Source organism: Sminthopsis crassicaudata, chromosome 1 (assembly GCF_048593235.1).
Source record: "Sminthopsis crassicaudata isolate SCR6 chromosome 1, ASM4859323v1, whole genome shotgun sequence".
Classification (NCBI taxonomy): domain Eukaryota; kingdom Metazoa; phylum Chordata; class Mammalia; order Dasyuromorphia; family Dasyuridae; genus Sminthopsis; species Sminthopsis crassicaudata.
Window position 1 is genome coordinate 533,203,045 of NC_133617.1, and position 19,101 is coordinate 533,222,145.

Below are 19,101 nucleotides of genomic sequence, written 5' to 3' on the forward strand. Positions count from 1 at the left end.
CTTGGAGCAGCCTTCCTTTCAGCACATTAATCACCACAAGAATAGCCAGGTGTTAAAGTCCAAATCCTTTATTATCTCCTTCACAATCTAGTTTCCTTGCCTAGGGCCCCGGACTAGGTTTCTTAGTGGCCTTCCAGAGTTTTGGTTTCAGCGGAGAAGTGCAGGAGGCCAGGCCAGCCACCAAGAGGCTGATGAAGATAGAATTGGATTTCTCTGAGTACAAGGGTTTGTGCTTCAACCTCCAGCCACCACAAAGGTGGACCATGGAATGAATGTGTCTCTGGGTCCCTTCCCAGTCTGTGTCTGGCCCTTTTGAGTCTGTCTCTGGCTTTGAGTCCCAGTTTACATGCTCTACACTGAGTATAAACCAATCATTATATTACTAAGAAACCATTATTTGTTGTAAGATTAAATCAATCATACTGAATTTAGAGAACTATTAATCACCATGCTAAACTAGATAACCATTGTATCATCAATTCTACTGACTTAACACCTTTTAAGAATCCTTGTTTCAGAGTTCTAGCCCATAACAGATAAGTGACATTGATTTTTTTTTAATCACTAAAAAAATAGTTTGTTATGTAGTATGTCTCTCAGGGAGGGAAAGGGACACTTGGGATGATAACAATAATATAAGAAAAAATATCAATAAAAACTTATTTTTAAAATGTTTCTACTCACCCTTGAATTGTCTCTCTGTCTCTCTTTTTATCCTCTCTCTCTCTCTACCCATCCCCTATCTCTCTCCTTCCTCATAAGCCAAAGTACTCAACCTTGAAGATCAATACTATGACATAATTGCAGAATTACTGTTATCTCAGGAAATATGAGAAAAAGACTAAATTTGTAAAATAATACAGAAAACATCTCAGACATTGGACAAATGAATAGAATCAACTGGATGCTGGCAGTGAGGAAGCTCAAGTTTAATAAACCCAAGAATGTAGCCACTGAGTTCCAGAACTATTCTGTATCTTCACTATGCTATCTACATTTTGGTCATAATCCCTATCTTCCTTTTCCTTTTTTTTCTTCCCTCCACACAGTCATATATTGGAACCCAAGACTCTACTCTTGAGACATAGGCTTCTGATAAGTAAACCTCTCACATTATCTTATTGGAACCAGGTCTCCCACTACTTCCCAGCAAGCATCCCAACACCATATCACTTAAGTTCCCTCACTCCTTTTTTTTTTTTTTTAATATTATTTATTTAGCAAAAACAGAAGAAAAAAGAAAAACGGAAAAGAAATACAAAACAAAATAAAATAAAACAAGAGTACATTGTCATGTGACCAGCAGATCAGGAAGGATTCAAAATATATTTTTAAAAATTGCCAGTTCAAGAAATTATATACATTAGAAGAAATTGTATTCCTGAATGTCCATTTCCTTGTTAATTGTTCTTTTGTTCTCAGCTGCACACCATTTTTTAGTTTCTTTTTTTTCCCTTTCATCCCCCTCCCCACTTCCCACCAACAGGCTGTAGTTAATTAAGGATATATTTATATATACATACACATACACACTCACACAAATCACTGTGCTCCCCTCTCTATTATTTCTATCTCTGCTCTTTCCTTTAATTCGGCTCCTAACTTGCCTTGCTATTACTTCCTCCTACTCATGGATCCCTTCCTTATCTTCACATACTCTTCACTTCCCTTCTGCCCATCTTTCCCCCCTTATTTCTTTATGGATTTTGGATGGTGCTATATCTTTTATGGTACATGTTCAGTGTTGTCTATTTAATCCATTCCCAGATGTGAACAGTTTTTCAGAACTCTAAGCTCTCCTCCCCCCTCTAAGTCTCTTCACTCTGCCCCAATCTCTCTTTTGAGTTACCCTATTGCTGATGTCTAAACATATAGTATACATTTCCCATGTAAAAAAAAATAAGCAATTGTCCATGTTCTTTGAAATTAATCTTTGACATTGACTGGTATATGTTTTTTTGTTTGTTTGTTTTTTTGCTAAGGCAATTGGGCTTAAGAGACTTGCCCAGGGTCAAACAACTAAGAAGTGTTAAGTGTCAAAGGCCAGATTTGAACTCAGATCCTCCTAACTCTAGGACTGATACTCAATCCAATGCACCATCTAGCTGCCCCTGGCTCTTATATATTATATTTTCTATTGAATTCAGATTTGGTTGATAAAAAGTCCTGAAAATTTTCAAGTTTGTTGATTGTCCATTTTTAATTATTTAATATTATGGATAATTTTGCAGGATATGATATTTTTGGCCATAGGCCTATTTCTTTTGATTGTCAGTAGAAATGATTCCAAGACCTGAGGTCTTTTATTGTGGCTGCTGCTAAATCCTGTACAATTAATTTTAATTGAAGCTCTAGCATATTAAATTTTTCTTGTTTCTTGCAAAAATTTCTCTTTGATCTGGGGTTTTTGAAATTTGGTAATAATATTCCTGTGTGTTTTCCACAAAGAATCTCCTTATGGTGGTGACTGGTAGTTTTTTTCTATTTCTATTTTCCCCTGATGTTCTAACAGTCCAGGAAAATTTTCTTGGATTATTTGCATTATTGTGTCAAGGTTCTTTTTTTGGTCACAATTGTCAGATAGACCTATTATTCTTATATTTTTCTCTTATTGATTTGTTCTCCAGATAGGTTGTTTTTTTTTTTAAATAAGATGTTTCACATTCTGTTCTACTTTTTCATTCTTTATAATCTGTTTTTTTGGGTTTTTTTTGTTTGTTTGTTTTTTTAGTTTTTCATCTCTCACAGCTTCACTGGCTTCCCTTTGTCCAGTTCTAATTTTCAAAGAATTATTTTCATCTTTGAGATTCTGTATCTCCTTTTCTAGTTGGTTAATTTTTTTTCATAATCTTTTTAGTGTTTTATGGGATGCTATTTATTTATTTTTTAGTTTTTCCTCAATGTCTATCATTTTATTTTAAAATTCTTTTTTAAATTCTTCTATAAATTCTCTCTGGGCAGGGAACCCATAACCATTACTCTTTGGGGTAGAAGAAGCTTTTTTTTTTACTTTTTTTTTACTTCAGTTTCCTTCTCTGAAAATGAACCCCAGTATTCTCTGTTCCCATAGTAAGTTTCATCATGGTTGGGTTTTTCTTCTTTGCCAATTTAATGTTATTTTAATAAGGGCTATTACTATAAGCGCCTCTAATCATGGAATGGGGGAATAGTGCCTCTAGTTTCACTTCAGCTCTCTGCTCTGACCTGTAACTCCAAACCAAGAGCTTCCCTCCTCTTGCAAATGTCCCCACAGTCAGCAGCTTCCCTTCTCCACTGCTTCTGCACTCATATACTGGCTCCTTCCTGACCAGGGCCCCATCTCTGCAGCATAGATGGACCTGCCATTCCTAATCATCCAAGGTTCACTCAGTCTTCCCAGACTCAGACCCTAAAATTCACAGAAGTGAAAATTTCTGTGGTTCCTGCTGAGGCTCCAATCACACCCAGCTCCCCATTTGGGTTTCTGCAGAGCTAGGCCAGAGGTATTTGTACTTCACCCTGGCTAATCCCTGGTTTGGAGTCTTTCTTTGGATCTTCTTGGGTTGTCCCAGGAAGACCCCTGTTCTACCCCAAGTCTAGATTTTTCATTGCTCTATATTTGCCCTAAGGCACAAATTGGTTCTGTTTGTGGGGAAAATCTGGAGAGTTTGGAATTTATTCACCTATTCTATCTTCTTCCTGGAATCTGTTCTTCTCATTTCTCTTTTACCATCCCCAGATAACACAGTCTTCCTCATTAACGTGAAAGCTGCTGAAGGCAAATACTGTCTTATTTGCTTGCATTTTTATCTTAAGCACTTAGCATTGCCTTTACTAAGTGCTCAAGAAAAGTTCTAAGAGTGGCAGAGAATTTATGACATTTATGAGGTGTTCAAGTAGTTCTTTATCCATACAACCTTGGCACTTGATACAGATACAAATACTACCCATAGCTGATCCTGAGACATCACTAACACAATGATGATAAGGCAAGAAGTCCAAAATATTCTATACTTTTGAAGCTGGCAACCTTCTCCAATTGAAGAGGAGAAGGGGAAGGAGATCTGGCTAAAGCCAAAGTCAAAGTCTGACTTTTCTTCTAGAGAGTATCTTCCCATAAAGTTCAGCTAGAATTTCACACTCCAGTTTCTGGAATTAATTCTTTCTCAATAAGATTGATCATTTTAGAGACAATCCTTAGGGTGTAGCCTAATTTTCTCACTTTGCCTGAATATGATTTTTACATTTCATCACTATAATTCAAAGGTCCATTAGCATTTAGTTCAAGGCCTATGAGTGATTAAGTGAGGTATGTTCTCATCTAGTTAAGGTACCTAGGCTGAAATGGGGTGTGATAATTTAGCTCAATTCTTATCATTATATATTAACATAAATGATTTTTATATAAATGAAGGATGACAAATAATCCAAGAGATATTGTTTGTTTATGGTTATTATTTAAATTAATTTATAACAATTACATAATAAAATTATATAACTAGAAAAAGTAGTAACTTCATCTGGAGGCACAAAAGGCCTAGACATAATGAAAAAAATGCACAAAAGAAGGTAGACTATTTCAAAGTATATTACAAAACAGTAATAATATCTTTTTGGTACTGGTTTTATCAATAGATACATAAATAAAACAGATTAGATAACCAAAGCCCAAAAGAAATCAAACACAGTAGTTTACTAAACCTAAGGATGCAAAACCATTGTGAGAAGGACTCCCTATCAATAAGAAGTCCTAGGGAAAGTTGGAATTAACTTAATAGAAAATAGTATTAAGTCTAGCATCTGTACCAAACAATGAACTCCAAATGGATAAGCTACCTAAGTGAAAAAGTAATAGGTGAATAAAAAGGTACCTTTTAGGTACATGGTAGAAGAGAACTAGTAATGGAGCAAAGACAGAGATCATAAAAGACAAAATAAACTATTCTGATTATTTATAAGAGGCATTCTGATATAAGTGGACAAGGAGCTGTTATCAGAGTCAGGGAGATCTGGGTTGAAGTTCCAAGCTCTGACACATACTGATTCTGTATCTATGCAAATCACTTAATTCCTAAGGGCTTCAGGAGATTCTTGAAATATATTTATAAACTGCAGGATAACAGAGAGATATAATTATCATTTCATCAATAAGTATTTATTTAATACATATTATTTGTTATGCACTACATATGTGCTAGGTGCTAGCCATATAAAGATAACATGAAAATAGTCTCTGTCCTCCAGAAACTTATATTATAATGGGGAAGAAATCATCTACATATTTATAGATATATACAACATGCATATAAAGCAGAAGTAAGAAAACCAAGGTGGGAATTTTGAGGGACAAAAGTGTTAACAGTTGGAGGATAAAGAAATATCTCAAATAAAAGAAAAAGCTAAATATTTAAGGAGACCAGATATTCCAAGTGGTGAGGTAAGAAGGGAGAACATTGTAGGAATGAAGAAAAGCAGATGCTTTTATGTCTTGTATGAGGAACTTCAAGGAATCCAGTATGGATGGAACAAAGAGAGTGTGGAGGGAAATGATATAAAGTCTGACGTGGTAACTGGATTAGTAGAAAAAAGAGTTAGATAGTAAGAGCCATAAAGATAAAAATGAAAGAAATTGGTAAATTTTTCACTTCCTACTCCTTGAGACTGTGCCTTCATTTTTCTAGGAACTTGTTCATAATGAATCTCACCATCCTGAGAAATGGCACTAGATGTAGTATTCTCACCTCTTCTGTATCCTCGATAGTGGAGGGATATTCTTTAAGAAGACTGCCAGTCATCTCTTCATTTCCTATTGAGCTGCATTCTTCTGGACATGTCATCATGCTCTTTTCATCTTCTTTTTATGTGCTATCTTCTTTCAATAGATTGTGAGCTCATTAAGGATGGTGAAAAATCTTTCTTTTTTCATATTTATATCCTCAGTGTTCAACACACGTCTGGTATACACCAGACACTTAACGAATATCTACTAACTTCTTGAATATGTGGTATAAGTGAGAGTGGAATTAAGTGGAATTAATGGCACTGAGATTTTGAATCTGGGTGAATGGAAAGATTGTGGCATTCTTAAAGGAAAGTTTGGAAGATGGGTAGATTTGGAGGAAAGATACCAAGTTTCAAATTTAGACATGTTTAAATTGTCCAGTAGTCAGTCAGTAAGGTAGAACTAAAGCTCACAAGTATTCCACAAGGAATACTAAGTAATGCTAGAATAAAAGGAATAAGAGGAAGCTAGGTGGTGTAGTGGATAGAGCCCTGAAGTCAGGAGGACCTGAGTTTAAATCTGATCTCAGACACTTGACTCTTCCTAGTGTGTGACCCTGGGCAAAACACTTAACCCCAATTGCCTCAGGAAAAAAGAAATAAAAAGAATCAACTACAGCAATATAATAATAAAATTCATGGGACATGATGAGATATCACATAAGAATGTATTTAAAAACATTCTCAGAATGGATCCATTGGCTTTAGTAGGTCTGACTCATCATTCTACCCAAGGGTTCCTGATACAAAAAAAAGAGAGCTTCTGATCTAGAATGACAGAGTGGTCAACAGTATCAAGTAATGTAGAGAGTTGAGGAAGAATAAGACTGAAAAAAAAAGTCATTAGATTGGAAATTAGAAATTATCTTAACAGTAGAGAAACAGTTTCAGTTGAATAATAAGGCCAGAAATCAGATAGAGAAAAAAATAAGGAGTAAAGAACATGAATACATTGAGTATGGCGAGTTTGCCTGAAAAAGGGAGGATGCATATAGGATAATACTTAATGAGGAGGGATGTATGATCCTGTGAGGGTTTTAAAAAAATTTAGAAAACAAGGCTGTATTTGCAGACATCAAGACATCAATGGGTAGGGAGATTCTTAAAATTAGAGAGTGATGTGATCAAAGTAGTAGCAATATGATGGGGGGAATAGATTCAAAGGTATAAGTAGAAAAGTTACCTCTAATGAAAACAGGAACTACCTTTTCATTGGAGAAAATAATAAAGGAAGAGATAATGATGAAATCAAAGAGAATGATGTTGAGGAGAAGAGGAGTTCAGAGTAAATGGTCTCAAATTTCTCAGTAAAGTATAAAGTCCTCTCATGAGTGAGGAAGGATGTTTATGAGGAGTTTGAGAAATTGAAACAGCCAAAGTGGAAAATAAGATAGAAGAATCCACTTAAGAGGAAGAAAGGGATTGCTTTGAAACAGTTCTATAATCCAGTTGAGAATGGATCATGTAACTTTAGTGGACCAAGTCAGAAAGATGGTGTGACTATTTAGTAGGACATGAAAAGGAGCAAATGCAGATGGTGGATATAATCCACTGCTGGAGTTTCTCAAAAGGTGACTATTAACAGAATGAAGAGCAACAGTACAAGATACTATAGACAGGTGATTGAAGCAGGGAGGAAGTTCAGCATGGGAGATATTCAAGAGATAACCAGGAAATAAAATAATTCCTCATTGGAGCATATCTACTTCATAATAATTATTATCAATATAGTAAGGGCCCAGGGTGGCAGTTAGAAATAAGAGAGTTAAGACCTCCAGGGCATGGTCTCTGGTGTGGGCAACAAGCTATCTAGAGAGGAGATGAACAAGGAGTAAAGTAAAGTAAATGATCTGAAAATTAAAAAAAAAAAAAAAAAAAAAAAGGCAATAAAATTTAAAGTTGCATTAAGAGGGGTAACAGTATCCAGAATGTTAGATGGGATAGTCATTGTATCAGGTCAAACAACATATGAATACTGTTTTTAATTGTTTTTAGGGAGGGCACTGTGTTATAAACATCAATATGTTTATAATACAGAATACTTGCTTGACTCTAGAGAACAGAACTAGGAACAATGGGTAGAAGTTGCAGAAAGGCAAATTAAAGCTATTCAACACTACAAAAGGTTATCTTGGTAGTAATGGAGGTCTTTAAGCAATGGCTAGATAACTAGTTAAGTGTGTTTAGAGGGGATTCTTGTTCATATAAGGGTTAAACAAGAGATACTGAGATTCTATGACCCAAAACTCTTTGCAATCTGGCTTGTAACTTCAGTACTACACTAAAATTGTTCCTTCTGAGATAACAAAGATTTCTTAACTGCCTTTCTCAGTCATCTTCTTAGTTGCTAATAACTAGTTATATGAACCACCCTCATTCTTGGTAGATATACTTTCAGAGAGAGAAGAATAAAATTATTCCCTTGCAATAAGGGCTGAATTAAAGTTAGATCACATCAATTTATAATACAACAGCAAAGTTGTGTGAAACTATATGAGTTGGAGAAGGCAGATGATAGGAGAAATGCAGAATTGAGGTATTTGAGAGCACAGAACAATGTAGTGTAGAAATGACTAACTATAGGGTCAGGATTAGAGAGGGACAAACAAAGTTGGAATACGGGTAATAACTGAGGAATGGAGGTAATTGGAAGTATCAGTGAATTGGAAATATCAATGAATAATTATCTACTTTGTGCATCATAAGCTGGTTCTTCCCCTAGTCTCTATCCTGGATGTTCTTTTGTCCTGTCCTATCCCTTAATTTCCTTTCTTCATTTATTTTCTCTTCCTTATAATCTCAAAATGATTTCATAAGTTTTTATGAGTTCGATCATTTCAGTTCATATGACTTCAAATCTTATATATGCAACTCTCTATTTCTCTCCTAGCTCTAGACCCATTTTAACATTTACTTGCTTGGATAATTCTACTTGGATTCACTGTAGATATTTCAAACTCAACATTTCCCAAATGGAATTAATTTCCATGCCCCATCCACACATTCTCCTTAACTAACATCTCCAAACTTTTTAAATAGGGGGCCAGTTCACTGTCTCTCAGACTGTGGGAGGGCCGGACTATAGTAAAAACAAAAACTCACACTCTGTCTTCGTGCTTCAGCCCATTTGCCATAACCTGGCGGGCCTTATAAACGTCCTCAGCAGGCCACATCTGGCCCATGGGCTGTAGTTTGAGAACCCCTGATTTAGAGCACTCCTAAAGTCACCCAACTTTATCAACCTTAGAATTATGCTTGACATTTTGCTCTGCCTTTACTACCTACATGAAATCATTTATCTGGATTTGTCAGAAATTTCACAAGATTCCTCACAACTATTCCTTTCTTTTTCTAGTCAGAGAGCCAATACCAGCATTCAAACAATGAAATCCTTCCTTCGATCTCTCTTATCTCCAAATCATTCTCCATCAGCTGTCAAAAAAAATCTCTGAGAGAGAATTGACAATGACACTTCCTGCATAAAATTTTTCAGTGGTTCTAGAAAGATTTTACCTGGGGAGTTATGAAGATTGTATTAGATCTTAGAGACTTAAGGAATCAAATAGTTTTGTTATCTCTTTCTTTATATCTCTCATTTTTCCCTATCTCAACTTACTACCCTGTTGCAAGCCATCATTATCTTTTAATTAGGTGATCTCCCTGCCTCAGATTTGTCCCTAATCCAATCTTTCCTACACATACACAAACTCTCTCTCTGTCTCTCTGTCTCTGTCTGTCTGTCTGTCTGTCTGTCTCTCTTTCTCTGTCTCTCTCTCTCTCTGTCTGTCTCTGTCTCTCTGTCTCTCTCTCTCTCTTTCTGTCTCGCATTAAAATCAAGTGACTCCCTACTATCCACAAGATCAAACATAAACTTCTCTAACATGCCTCTAAATCTCTAATAATCTCCCACTTTTTGGTTTTCTTTAATTCTCAGCTAAAATTCTACTTTTTACAGGAAGCTTTTCCTGATTCCACTTCATGCTGGTATCAAGTATCCCTCTATTGATTATTTCCAATTTATCTTGTATATGTCTAGTAGTTGGTTTGAATGCAGTCTCCCTCATTAGACTATAAAATACTTCAGAAGAGGGGCTGTCTTCTAGCTTTCTGATTAATTACTATTAATTTTTCTGGGCTAAAAGTTTGAAAACCTGATCAGAGGAAAAACACCCTTCTTAAAATCCTATTTCTTCTGCAATATTACTCTAACTTGTTGCTTTATAATATGGCTTTGGTAATACTACATAATATCAAAGATATGCTTATAAAAAAAAAGAAAGATAAATTAAAAAAACTAATCAAAATAAATGTCCACATAAATATGGTAGATTCTAAACACTAGAAATATCCTGAAAAGACAAGTTCCTCACTGATGCTGAAGAAATATTTTAAAAATGAATTACCTTTTGATGATCTATTGTATTTGAAGACATACAACCTGCAATGCAGGGAGAGAAATACTGGAGACTGTCTCTTCCACAGACAGGATAATAAAATGAGCGAGAACAAGAACACCTCACATTACAAGGGGCTGTGATGTTTCCTATGCTTTCTGCTCTGTAAGAAACAAATTGAATCTCTGTTTTATAAGTTAATGATCACTTTAAAATGTAGGTGTCCATCTAAAAATGAGATCACTACAGAACAGTCATGCTTACAGGTCATATAGTTTACTGTAAGAAGTTCTACTAATAAGCTTGACATTACTCCAAAGAAAAAAAAGATTTGTTTACATTTTAATATATATATATATGTATTTATTAATAAAAAGAGTTGCATAATTAGGCTGTAGCATATGATATAGTAGAAAAGGCACTGGCTCTGAATTTAAAAAGACAAATTCAAATTTCATCTCTATGATTATCACCTATATAACTTTGGCAAAGATATTTAACTTCTCTGTACTTCAGTTTTTAGTTATAAAATAAAAGAGGTTGGATTAGTTGGCCTCTTAGGTAACTTCTGATTTTAGATCTATCATCTTCTGATTGAATTTATAATCAATCAATCAATCAATTAAAAAGAATTTATAAAGCATCTACTATGTGCCAGATACTATGCTAAGTTATAGGGATAGAAAAACAAAAGGGAAATAACCCTTGAATTGAAGAGACTTATATTCTAATGGAGTGATAATGTTGTTTCAGAATACATAAAATAGATAAAAAGGGAACCTTGAGGGACAGTTATTACAAATAGTTTATCATGTGTAGGGGGAGGGAACCAAGAAATGTTTTATGTTGAAATCTGGCTTGAAATGAATCTTGAAAAACAGAGATTTCAAGAGGTAGAAAGGCATAGTGTAAAGATACAGGAATGGGAGGTCAAGTACTATGAATGAGGAAGAACAAAAAGGACACTGTCTAAACTACTGAGCATGAATGAGACTCTGAGTGTCTGTGGAGAAGAAAAGAGAAGAGAAGAAAGAGACAGAGACAGAGAGATCCAGATAGACAGAGAAAGACAGAGAGAGGGGAGGGAAAAAGAGAGGGATGGGGAAGGGGGAAAAGGGAGGGAGAAGGAAAGAAGGAAGAGTGGGAAAGGTGGGGGGAAAGAGAGAGAAGGAGAAGAAAGAGGGGGAGGAGGGAGAAGGAAGGAATGGTGAGGGAGGGAAGTAAAATAAGACTTCAAAGGTAGATAAAGGTCACATTGTGAAGAGTTTTAAATAGCAAAGAATAGATTTTATATTTTATTCTAAAGGTAATAAAGAACCATAAAATTTTATTGAGTATAGGGGTGATAATGATCAGATTGTGCTTACAGAAAATCACTTTGGCAACTATATGGAAAGAGACTACATCAATACTCCAGATGAGACTTGATTATGTGACTGTAAAGAAGGAGAAGTATATGACAATCTGTAGAGGTAGAAATAAGATCTGGCAACTGATTGGATATGTAAGTTGATTGTAGGTGAGGAGTGGAAAAGGATAATTACAAGGTTGCTAATCTGAGTGAATGAAACAATGGTATTATCCTGAATAGAATAATCAAGTTTAAATGAGATGTGGATTTTGGGAATAAGTTCTATTTTAAACATTTTTAGTTTGATATATAGTTTGAGTTCATCCAATTCAATATTTCTACTAGTCATTTCTGGATGAGTAACTAGAGGAAAGAATAAGTTTGAATATATAGATCTGGGAATCATTAGCATAGAGAGGACAGTTAAGATCTTATGAGGCTGTCAAGTAAGAAAATGTCGATAAAGAAGAGAGATAATGGTAGAGCCTTGGGATAGATCCATAGTAAGGGGATATATGTACATATCATGATCTAGGAAAGGAGAATGAAAAATTGTGATCAGATAAGTAGGAAAAGAACCAAGAGTATGCAATGTCATAAGAATCCAGAGAGCAAATACATATCATATCTGTCTGAAGCCTCACAAATTAATATTTCTAAGAGCAATTCACATTAGAAAAATAGGGAAGGGAAAACATAGGATGAAATCTATTAATTAACAATATAGAAACTAGGCAAGAGGAGGTATTTCTGAAGTTTTATCCCCTGAAGAACTCAAGAATGAAGAAGGAAAGTATATGAATGAAGAGGACAAAGTAAAAGAAAAAATCTTGGAAAACTACATTGCAAAATGAAAGTTATTTAAAATAAGAAATTAGTAAGTAGTAGGGAAAGGGAAATCTGAATTATTCTTTTAACTGAGTAGGAAAATAGAAAAATCAAAAGAGAGGGAGAAAAAGATAAAAAAGAGAAAGGAAAAAATAAACTTAGGAAAATTCAAAGAATTTGGGAAAAGGAGACAAAACTGAGCATGGATGTATATACAAAGAACAACTAGTCCCAAGCTAGTTTAATCAAAACTAATCTTAGGTACAAAGTATAGACTTAAAAAAAACAAGGATAAAAAAGAAACAAACAGAATAAAATGCAAGTCTAACATTTATAACTTAATAGATTAAGCAATCCAATAAAATGAAAGAGTGGCAAATATATTAGGAAACAAAACCTAAAAATATTCTTTGTAAGAGAAATACATCTAAAAACTTAGATAAAGAAAATTAACAAGACTAGAACAAAGTCAGTAAGCATTAGCTGATTTCAAAATCACAGTTATCAATAGCAAGGAAATGTTATCTTACAAAAAAAATGCTCAGTATGAAGAGATTTAAATGGAAAATTTGCTATGTTGAAAAGAACCATAGAACAACTGGTTTAATTTAACAGAACAACATCTAAATTCATAAAGCAAAAGTTAACTATAGTGCACAAAAAAAGAACAATTAAAAATGTAAATTTTAATATTACACTCCAGTGCTAGATGAAGCTAACAAAGATGAAGCTAACAGAGATGAAGAGAAAGGAAAATATAAAACTAAATAAACTGAGAAGTTATGGAAAAGTTAAAGTTGAAAGACTTGTGGAATTTTCTGAATATGAACTTTAAAGAAAATAGATCATTTTTAGCCCAATTTATATTTCATAGTACCATATGGTATTATTGCAAAAAGAGACTATGTGGCAGGCACTAGAGAAAAATTATACATAAATGTAGAAAAACACAATATTTTACAGATAAATAATGTAATAAAATAAGGAATATGAATTATATAAACTACAGACCTAAATGGCAAATTAATAAAAACATTTTAAAATATAGTTAAAGGTTAAATCATAGAAATGGTAACTATATGAAAGAGATAAGACAACATAAAAAAATGGGTACACATAAATTAGTTTTCTGAGAAAAAATATCTCTGAATAAATATGTTAACTAAATGGAAAAAAAGATTAATAAAATAAATAAGCAATAGAAAACCAACAGGGAAACCTAAAATAAGAATAAAAGAGAAACTAGATAAAATAGAAAACAAAATGAATACAGAATTGAAAAATAAAACTAAAATCTGATTTTTAAAAAAAAGATAACAAAATCATTGATTTTTTATGTAACATAATAAAAAAAAGGAAAGGAAGGAAAATTACATTATCAGAACTAAAAAACAAACAAACATACAACCAGACTAGAGAAAAATAAAAATGAACTTTCTGAACTTACAAATCTTAGTACTCAAATTAACTACCCAAACAACAAAGCAAAATTTATACTGGAAGGATAAAGCAAAGACATTGCAATACAGATGAATGACATTAAATGAATAGATTAAAAAGTTAAATAGAATTCTAGAAAAAGACCACAACAACATAAACAAAAAAGTATTCACTGACCACAATTTATTTAAATCGTGGATTTAAGAATAGCTCAACATAAGAGAGACAACTAAAATTATTAATTATGTGAAAAACAACAACAAAAACTCCACCACATCATAGATATTGATACAGAAAAAGTCCCTGAAATACATTGTTAATGCCTTAAGCCCTATAAAACATAGGTAAAAAGGGTCATTTTTAACATGATAAAAAGCATATAAAGCCAAAAGATAGGATTATCTGCAAGGCAGATATACTGGAAGATTTTCCAAAAATATAATATAGACAAAGATATTTTGATTCTTCACTATCAGTTGACACAATTCTAGAAATGCTAATTATAGCATTAAGAAAAGTAACTGCTCAGGGAAAAATCAAAATTACTCCTATGTGCTAATGAAATGGTAGTTTATTTATAAAGTCCTAGAGAATCAGCAAAGAAATTCCTTTAAAGAAATAAATATCTTATACAATGTTTCAAGTTAAAAATAAACCAACATAAAATCAATGCATATAATAATAACAAAATCCAGGAAGAAAATAAAATAGAATGGGAAGTTTTTTCAAAATAACTACCAAAAACACATCTATCTAATCCACCCAAACACAACTAAAGCAATCATTAAATAATCATTAAAGAAATAAAAAATGACTTTAAGATGTTTGTGGTTAGGTCCTCCAACATAATGATGATGTCTAGTTTACAGATTTGGTGTAATGCAAATTTAAAGCAGAACAAAATAACTATTCGTTTTGAAGGAAAAAAGGACTAGAATGCCAAGAGAAATTTTTAAAAAGTAGAATGAAGGGGAAATATTATTTCCAGACCCTAAATTATATTATAACGTTTCAACCATCAGAACAATTTCATATTGGTTAAATAACAGAAAGCAGATCTATGGATGAGATTGGTTAAGAATGAATCAGAAAAATAATCAAACTCAATAACTCAGTTTTTGATAAGCTGAGAGCATAGGAGGGGAAAGTTATTTGACAAAAACTGCTGAGAAAACTGAACATTAGGTTTAAATAAAAAACTTATAGCACATAAGCCATATATATATATACATATATATATATAAAATACACACATTTATATGTATATACATGCATACATACATATATATACATATATAAAATATAACACACACTTTTATGTATATACATGCATAAACATACATATATATAAAACACACATTTATATGTATATACATGCATACACACATATATATACACATATGTGTGTATGTATATATCTATATATCTATCTATATATATCTATATCTATATCTATCTATCTATCTATCTATATAGACATATATATATGGAAGATCTAAATTAAGCCAAGGTTGCATATAATCCAAAATGAAATAGATAATTTAATCATTACTAATCATATATTCCATTTATAGCAGTACTTTTTATGATAGCAAAGCATTGGGAACAAGGTAGATGCACATCATTTGGGGAACAGGTAAAAATTGTGTCAAAGAGTTATTTTTTCTTTTATTAATAATAGCTTTTTATTTTTCAAAATACATGCAAAGATAATTTTCAGCATTCACCCTTGCAAAATCTTATATGCTATATTTCTCTCGCTCCTTCCCCATCTTCCCCCTTCCCTAGACAGTAAATAATCCAATATAGAGTAAACATGTACAATTCTTCTAAACATATGCTGCACACACACACACAAAATCAGATCAGAAAAAAAGAGAGAAAAAAACATACAAACAAGCAAAAAGCCCCCCAAAAGGTAAAAATACTATGTTGTGATCCACACTCAGTCCCCACAGTCCTCTCTCTGGATGTAGATGGCTCTCTCCACAAGTCTATTGGAATTGGTCTAAATCATTTTATTCAGCCATTCACCAATTGATGGGCATCCATTCAGTTTCCAGTTTCACTTAAAAAAAATTTAAAACTATTAAGAAGAATGTAAAATACTATTCTAAGTCATTATTAAGAGAAATGCAAATTTTAAAAAAAAGCTCTTAGGTTTCATTTCAAAACTAGCCAATTAATAAAGATGACAAAAAAGAAAATAGTATTGGAGGAATTGAGGAAAGATGAGTACATTAATGTACTATTTTTAGTATTGTAAAACAGTCGAAGCAATATGGAATTATAAGAAGTGATTAACATGTTCATTTTCTTTGATCCAACAACAGTTTTATATCCAAGGTCAATGATCTATTAAATGCCTTAGATACACCAAAAACATATAAAATGTTATGGTATTGCCATCATACTTCTATAGTGCCACAATCATTAACATCGGATGGGATGATGCCTGTGTTCAACATAGAGAAGATAAGAAAAATCTTATGAGACACTTAAGAAGCTGAATTAAGTTTTAATAACATAGTACTCTCTACTCCCATGATTAAGCTTGGTCACAATGTGGAATAATAAAATTTCTTAGATTCAGCTTTGTAATTCTCTACCTGTATATTACACTCACACCTCAGATTTCTTTCTTTCTTTCTTTTTTTCTTTAGAATTTTTTTCCCACAGTATATATGCATGAGTAATTTTTTTATAATATTATCCCTTGTATTCATTTTTCCCAATTATCCCCCCCTCCCTCCACCCATGACAGGCATTCCCATACATTTTACATGTGTTACAATATAACCTAGATACAATATATGTCACACCTCAGATTTCTAATGGAGATAGATAAATCATGGCTCATCTAGTATGTTATTTATCCCTCCTAAGTTTGTATTATCTACAAAATTGGTAAGGATTTCTTCATTCAAGTCATTTATTAAAAAAATATTAAACAAAGGGGCAAACAACAATCCATAAGGTACCTCCCTTCATGTTAATTTCAAATAATTAATAACTTTTCTTTTGGTTGAGCCATTCAATTAGTTGACGTAATATCATCTAGCCTACCTCTTTCTAACAAAATGGAATAAGATATTAATTATCCATACTCTTTCCCAGTTATAATTATTCCATTTATGCCCTATGGAACCCCTGCTCTCTTCTCAAAAAACTCTTATACATTCTGAAATTATTTACCAACCTTCAATCTATTTCTTTACTCTGAAATCTGGCTCTACTCTGAGAACACATCTTTTGCAAACTTCCATTATAATATAGTGTTCCAATTATATTTCCTGACTTACAAAACTGATGAAAAAGATAAGTATACTCTTTGAGGGATGAATTAAGTCATTTCCTCTATTACCATTACCTCAATGACTTTATTCCCTTAAGGAATATCCTTGTTGCTCTGCCAACATAGCCTAGCCATTTTCCACAATTTTTAAAGAAGTTCATACTTTATTTTACACTTAGATAATTCAGTATTCTTTAATAACCTTTAAAATACTTTGAATTCTCAATTCTAGGAATTGCTTCTTTTAATTCAAAGAACTCTCTTCTTCACATCACTTCAGAACAACAATATGGTCACTTCTTGAACTTCAATATCTTTAAGACAGGAACTTTAAAATCTCATTTCCCAATTGATATCTCCTAGTTTTCCATAATTCATATTCAGTGACAATCAATCTATTTTTAAACTTTACTGTAACTTTCAGTCTCCTGACATGTTTCTATTTTAACTATTTCTTCCACTGTGGCTTCTCATACCTTCAAACTTTGATCTCTAAAATTGTATTGCTTTTTAACTATCCCTACACCTCCCAGGCCCCATCTCATTTTTCCATTCTGGCTTTATGGCTACTGAATACTAATGAAGGAAGAAAAAAATAAAAGCAAAAACTGAACCAATTTTACATAGTAAAATTAATAAGAGAGAGGCACGAATATCATCTGAAATGATTAATGAGGGAAGAATACATGCATATTTAACACAAGAAAGTAGGATAGAAAATATTTAAATGATGGGGACTTAGGTGGGGGTAGATTAAGGGTCACAATAGTTAAAAACAAAATAGATTTTTAAAGAGAGAATGGGGGGAAGAGAAAGAAAAGCAAGAGAACAGAATGGAGGGAAATTTATATGTAATAATAAAAATTATGAATGTGAAGAACTCACCCATGAAACAGAAGGGGATAGAAGAATGGATTAGAGATCAGAATCCAACATGTTGTTTACAAGAAATACACTTGAAGAAAGATTCATACAAAGTTAAAGAGGCTGGGGCAATTAAAATCTCAGACAAAACAAAAGTTAAAAATAGGCCTAATTATCAGATAAATAAGAAAATTGCATTTTGCTAAAAGAAATCATAGAAAATGAATATCAATACCAAAATACATGTACCACATAGCACAGCAAGTAAATTCTTTTTTTCTATTATAGTTTTTTATTTACAAAATATATGCATGGATAATTTTACAGCACTGACAATTGCCAAGCCTTTTGTTCCAATTTTTCCCCTCCTTCCCCCCACTCCCCTCCCCCAGATGGCAGGGTGACCAATACATGTTACATATGTTAAAGTATAAATTAAATACAATATAAGTATATATGTCCAAACAGTTTTTGCTGTACAAAGAGAATCAGACTTTGAAATAATGTACAATTAGCCTGTGACGGAAATAAAAAATACAGGTGGATAAAAATAGGAGTATTGGGAATTCTATGTAGTGGTTCATAGTCATCTCCCAGAGTTCTTTCACTGGGGTTAACTGGTTCAGTTCATTACCATAGCAAGTAAATTCTTAAAGGAAAAGTTAAATAAGTTACTCATTTAGGAGAAAAATAGTAAAAGCTATAATAGTAAGGGACCTCAACTGAGGCTTCTCATACTTAAATTAAAATTAAAAAAAAAAATTGGCTATGTGGTATAATGAACAGTGAGATGAATCAGGAAGACCTGAGCAAAAACCTAATTCTGATACATAACCTTGGATAAATCACTTAACTTTTCAGCCGTCTAGGCAACTCTCATAGACCTTTAAAATTTGGATCAGGTACTGATCTGCAATGATAGAAAAATTTTCCTCTCTGGGAATTCTCTATAATGATGAAAATCCAGTTCAAAGTCCAAAAATTAATGGATCAAGACTTAGCTGAGATTGTTGTTCTATATTCCTATTCTGTCTTGATTGTTGCATATTCCATAATGAACATTTCAAACTTTTGCATTTTTCTCAATGCCAACTATGCAAATGGCCCACATAGCAATAATACATTTTAGCATATGATCCTAGCTTCCTACTTCACTGAGATAATTTGAT

At 32.9% G+C, this 19,101-nt stretch overlaps 1 protein-coding gene across 1 annotated transcript in view; it reads right to left on the minus strand.

Moving 5' to 3' along the window:
* Positions 1-19,101, minus strand: part of LOC141550842 (solute carrier organic anion transporter family member 4C1-like) — a 147,475-nt gene that overhangs the window by 35,043 nt on the left and 93,331 nt on the right. Inside the window, 2 exon segments of the mRNA XM_074281903.1 lie at positions 3,309-3,388; positions 10,164-10,317. Coding sequence (XP_074138004.1) covers positions 3,309-3,388; positions 10,164-10,317 — 234 coding nt within the window.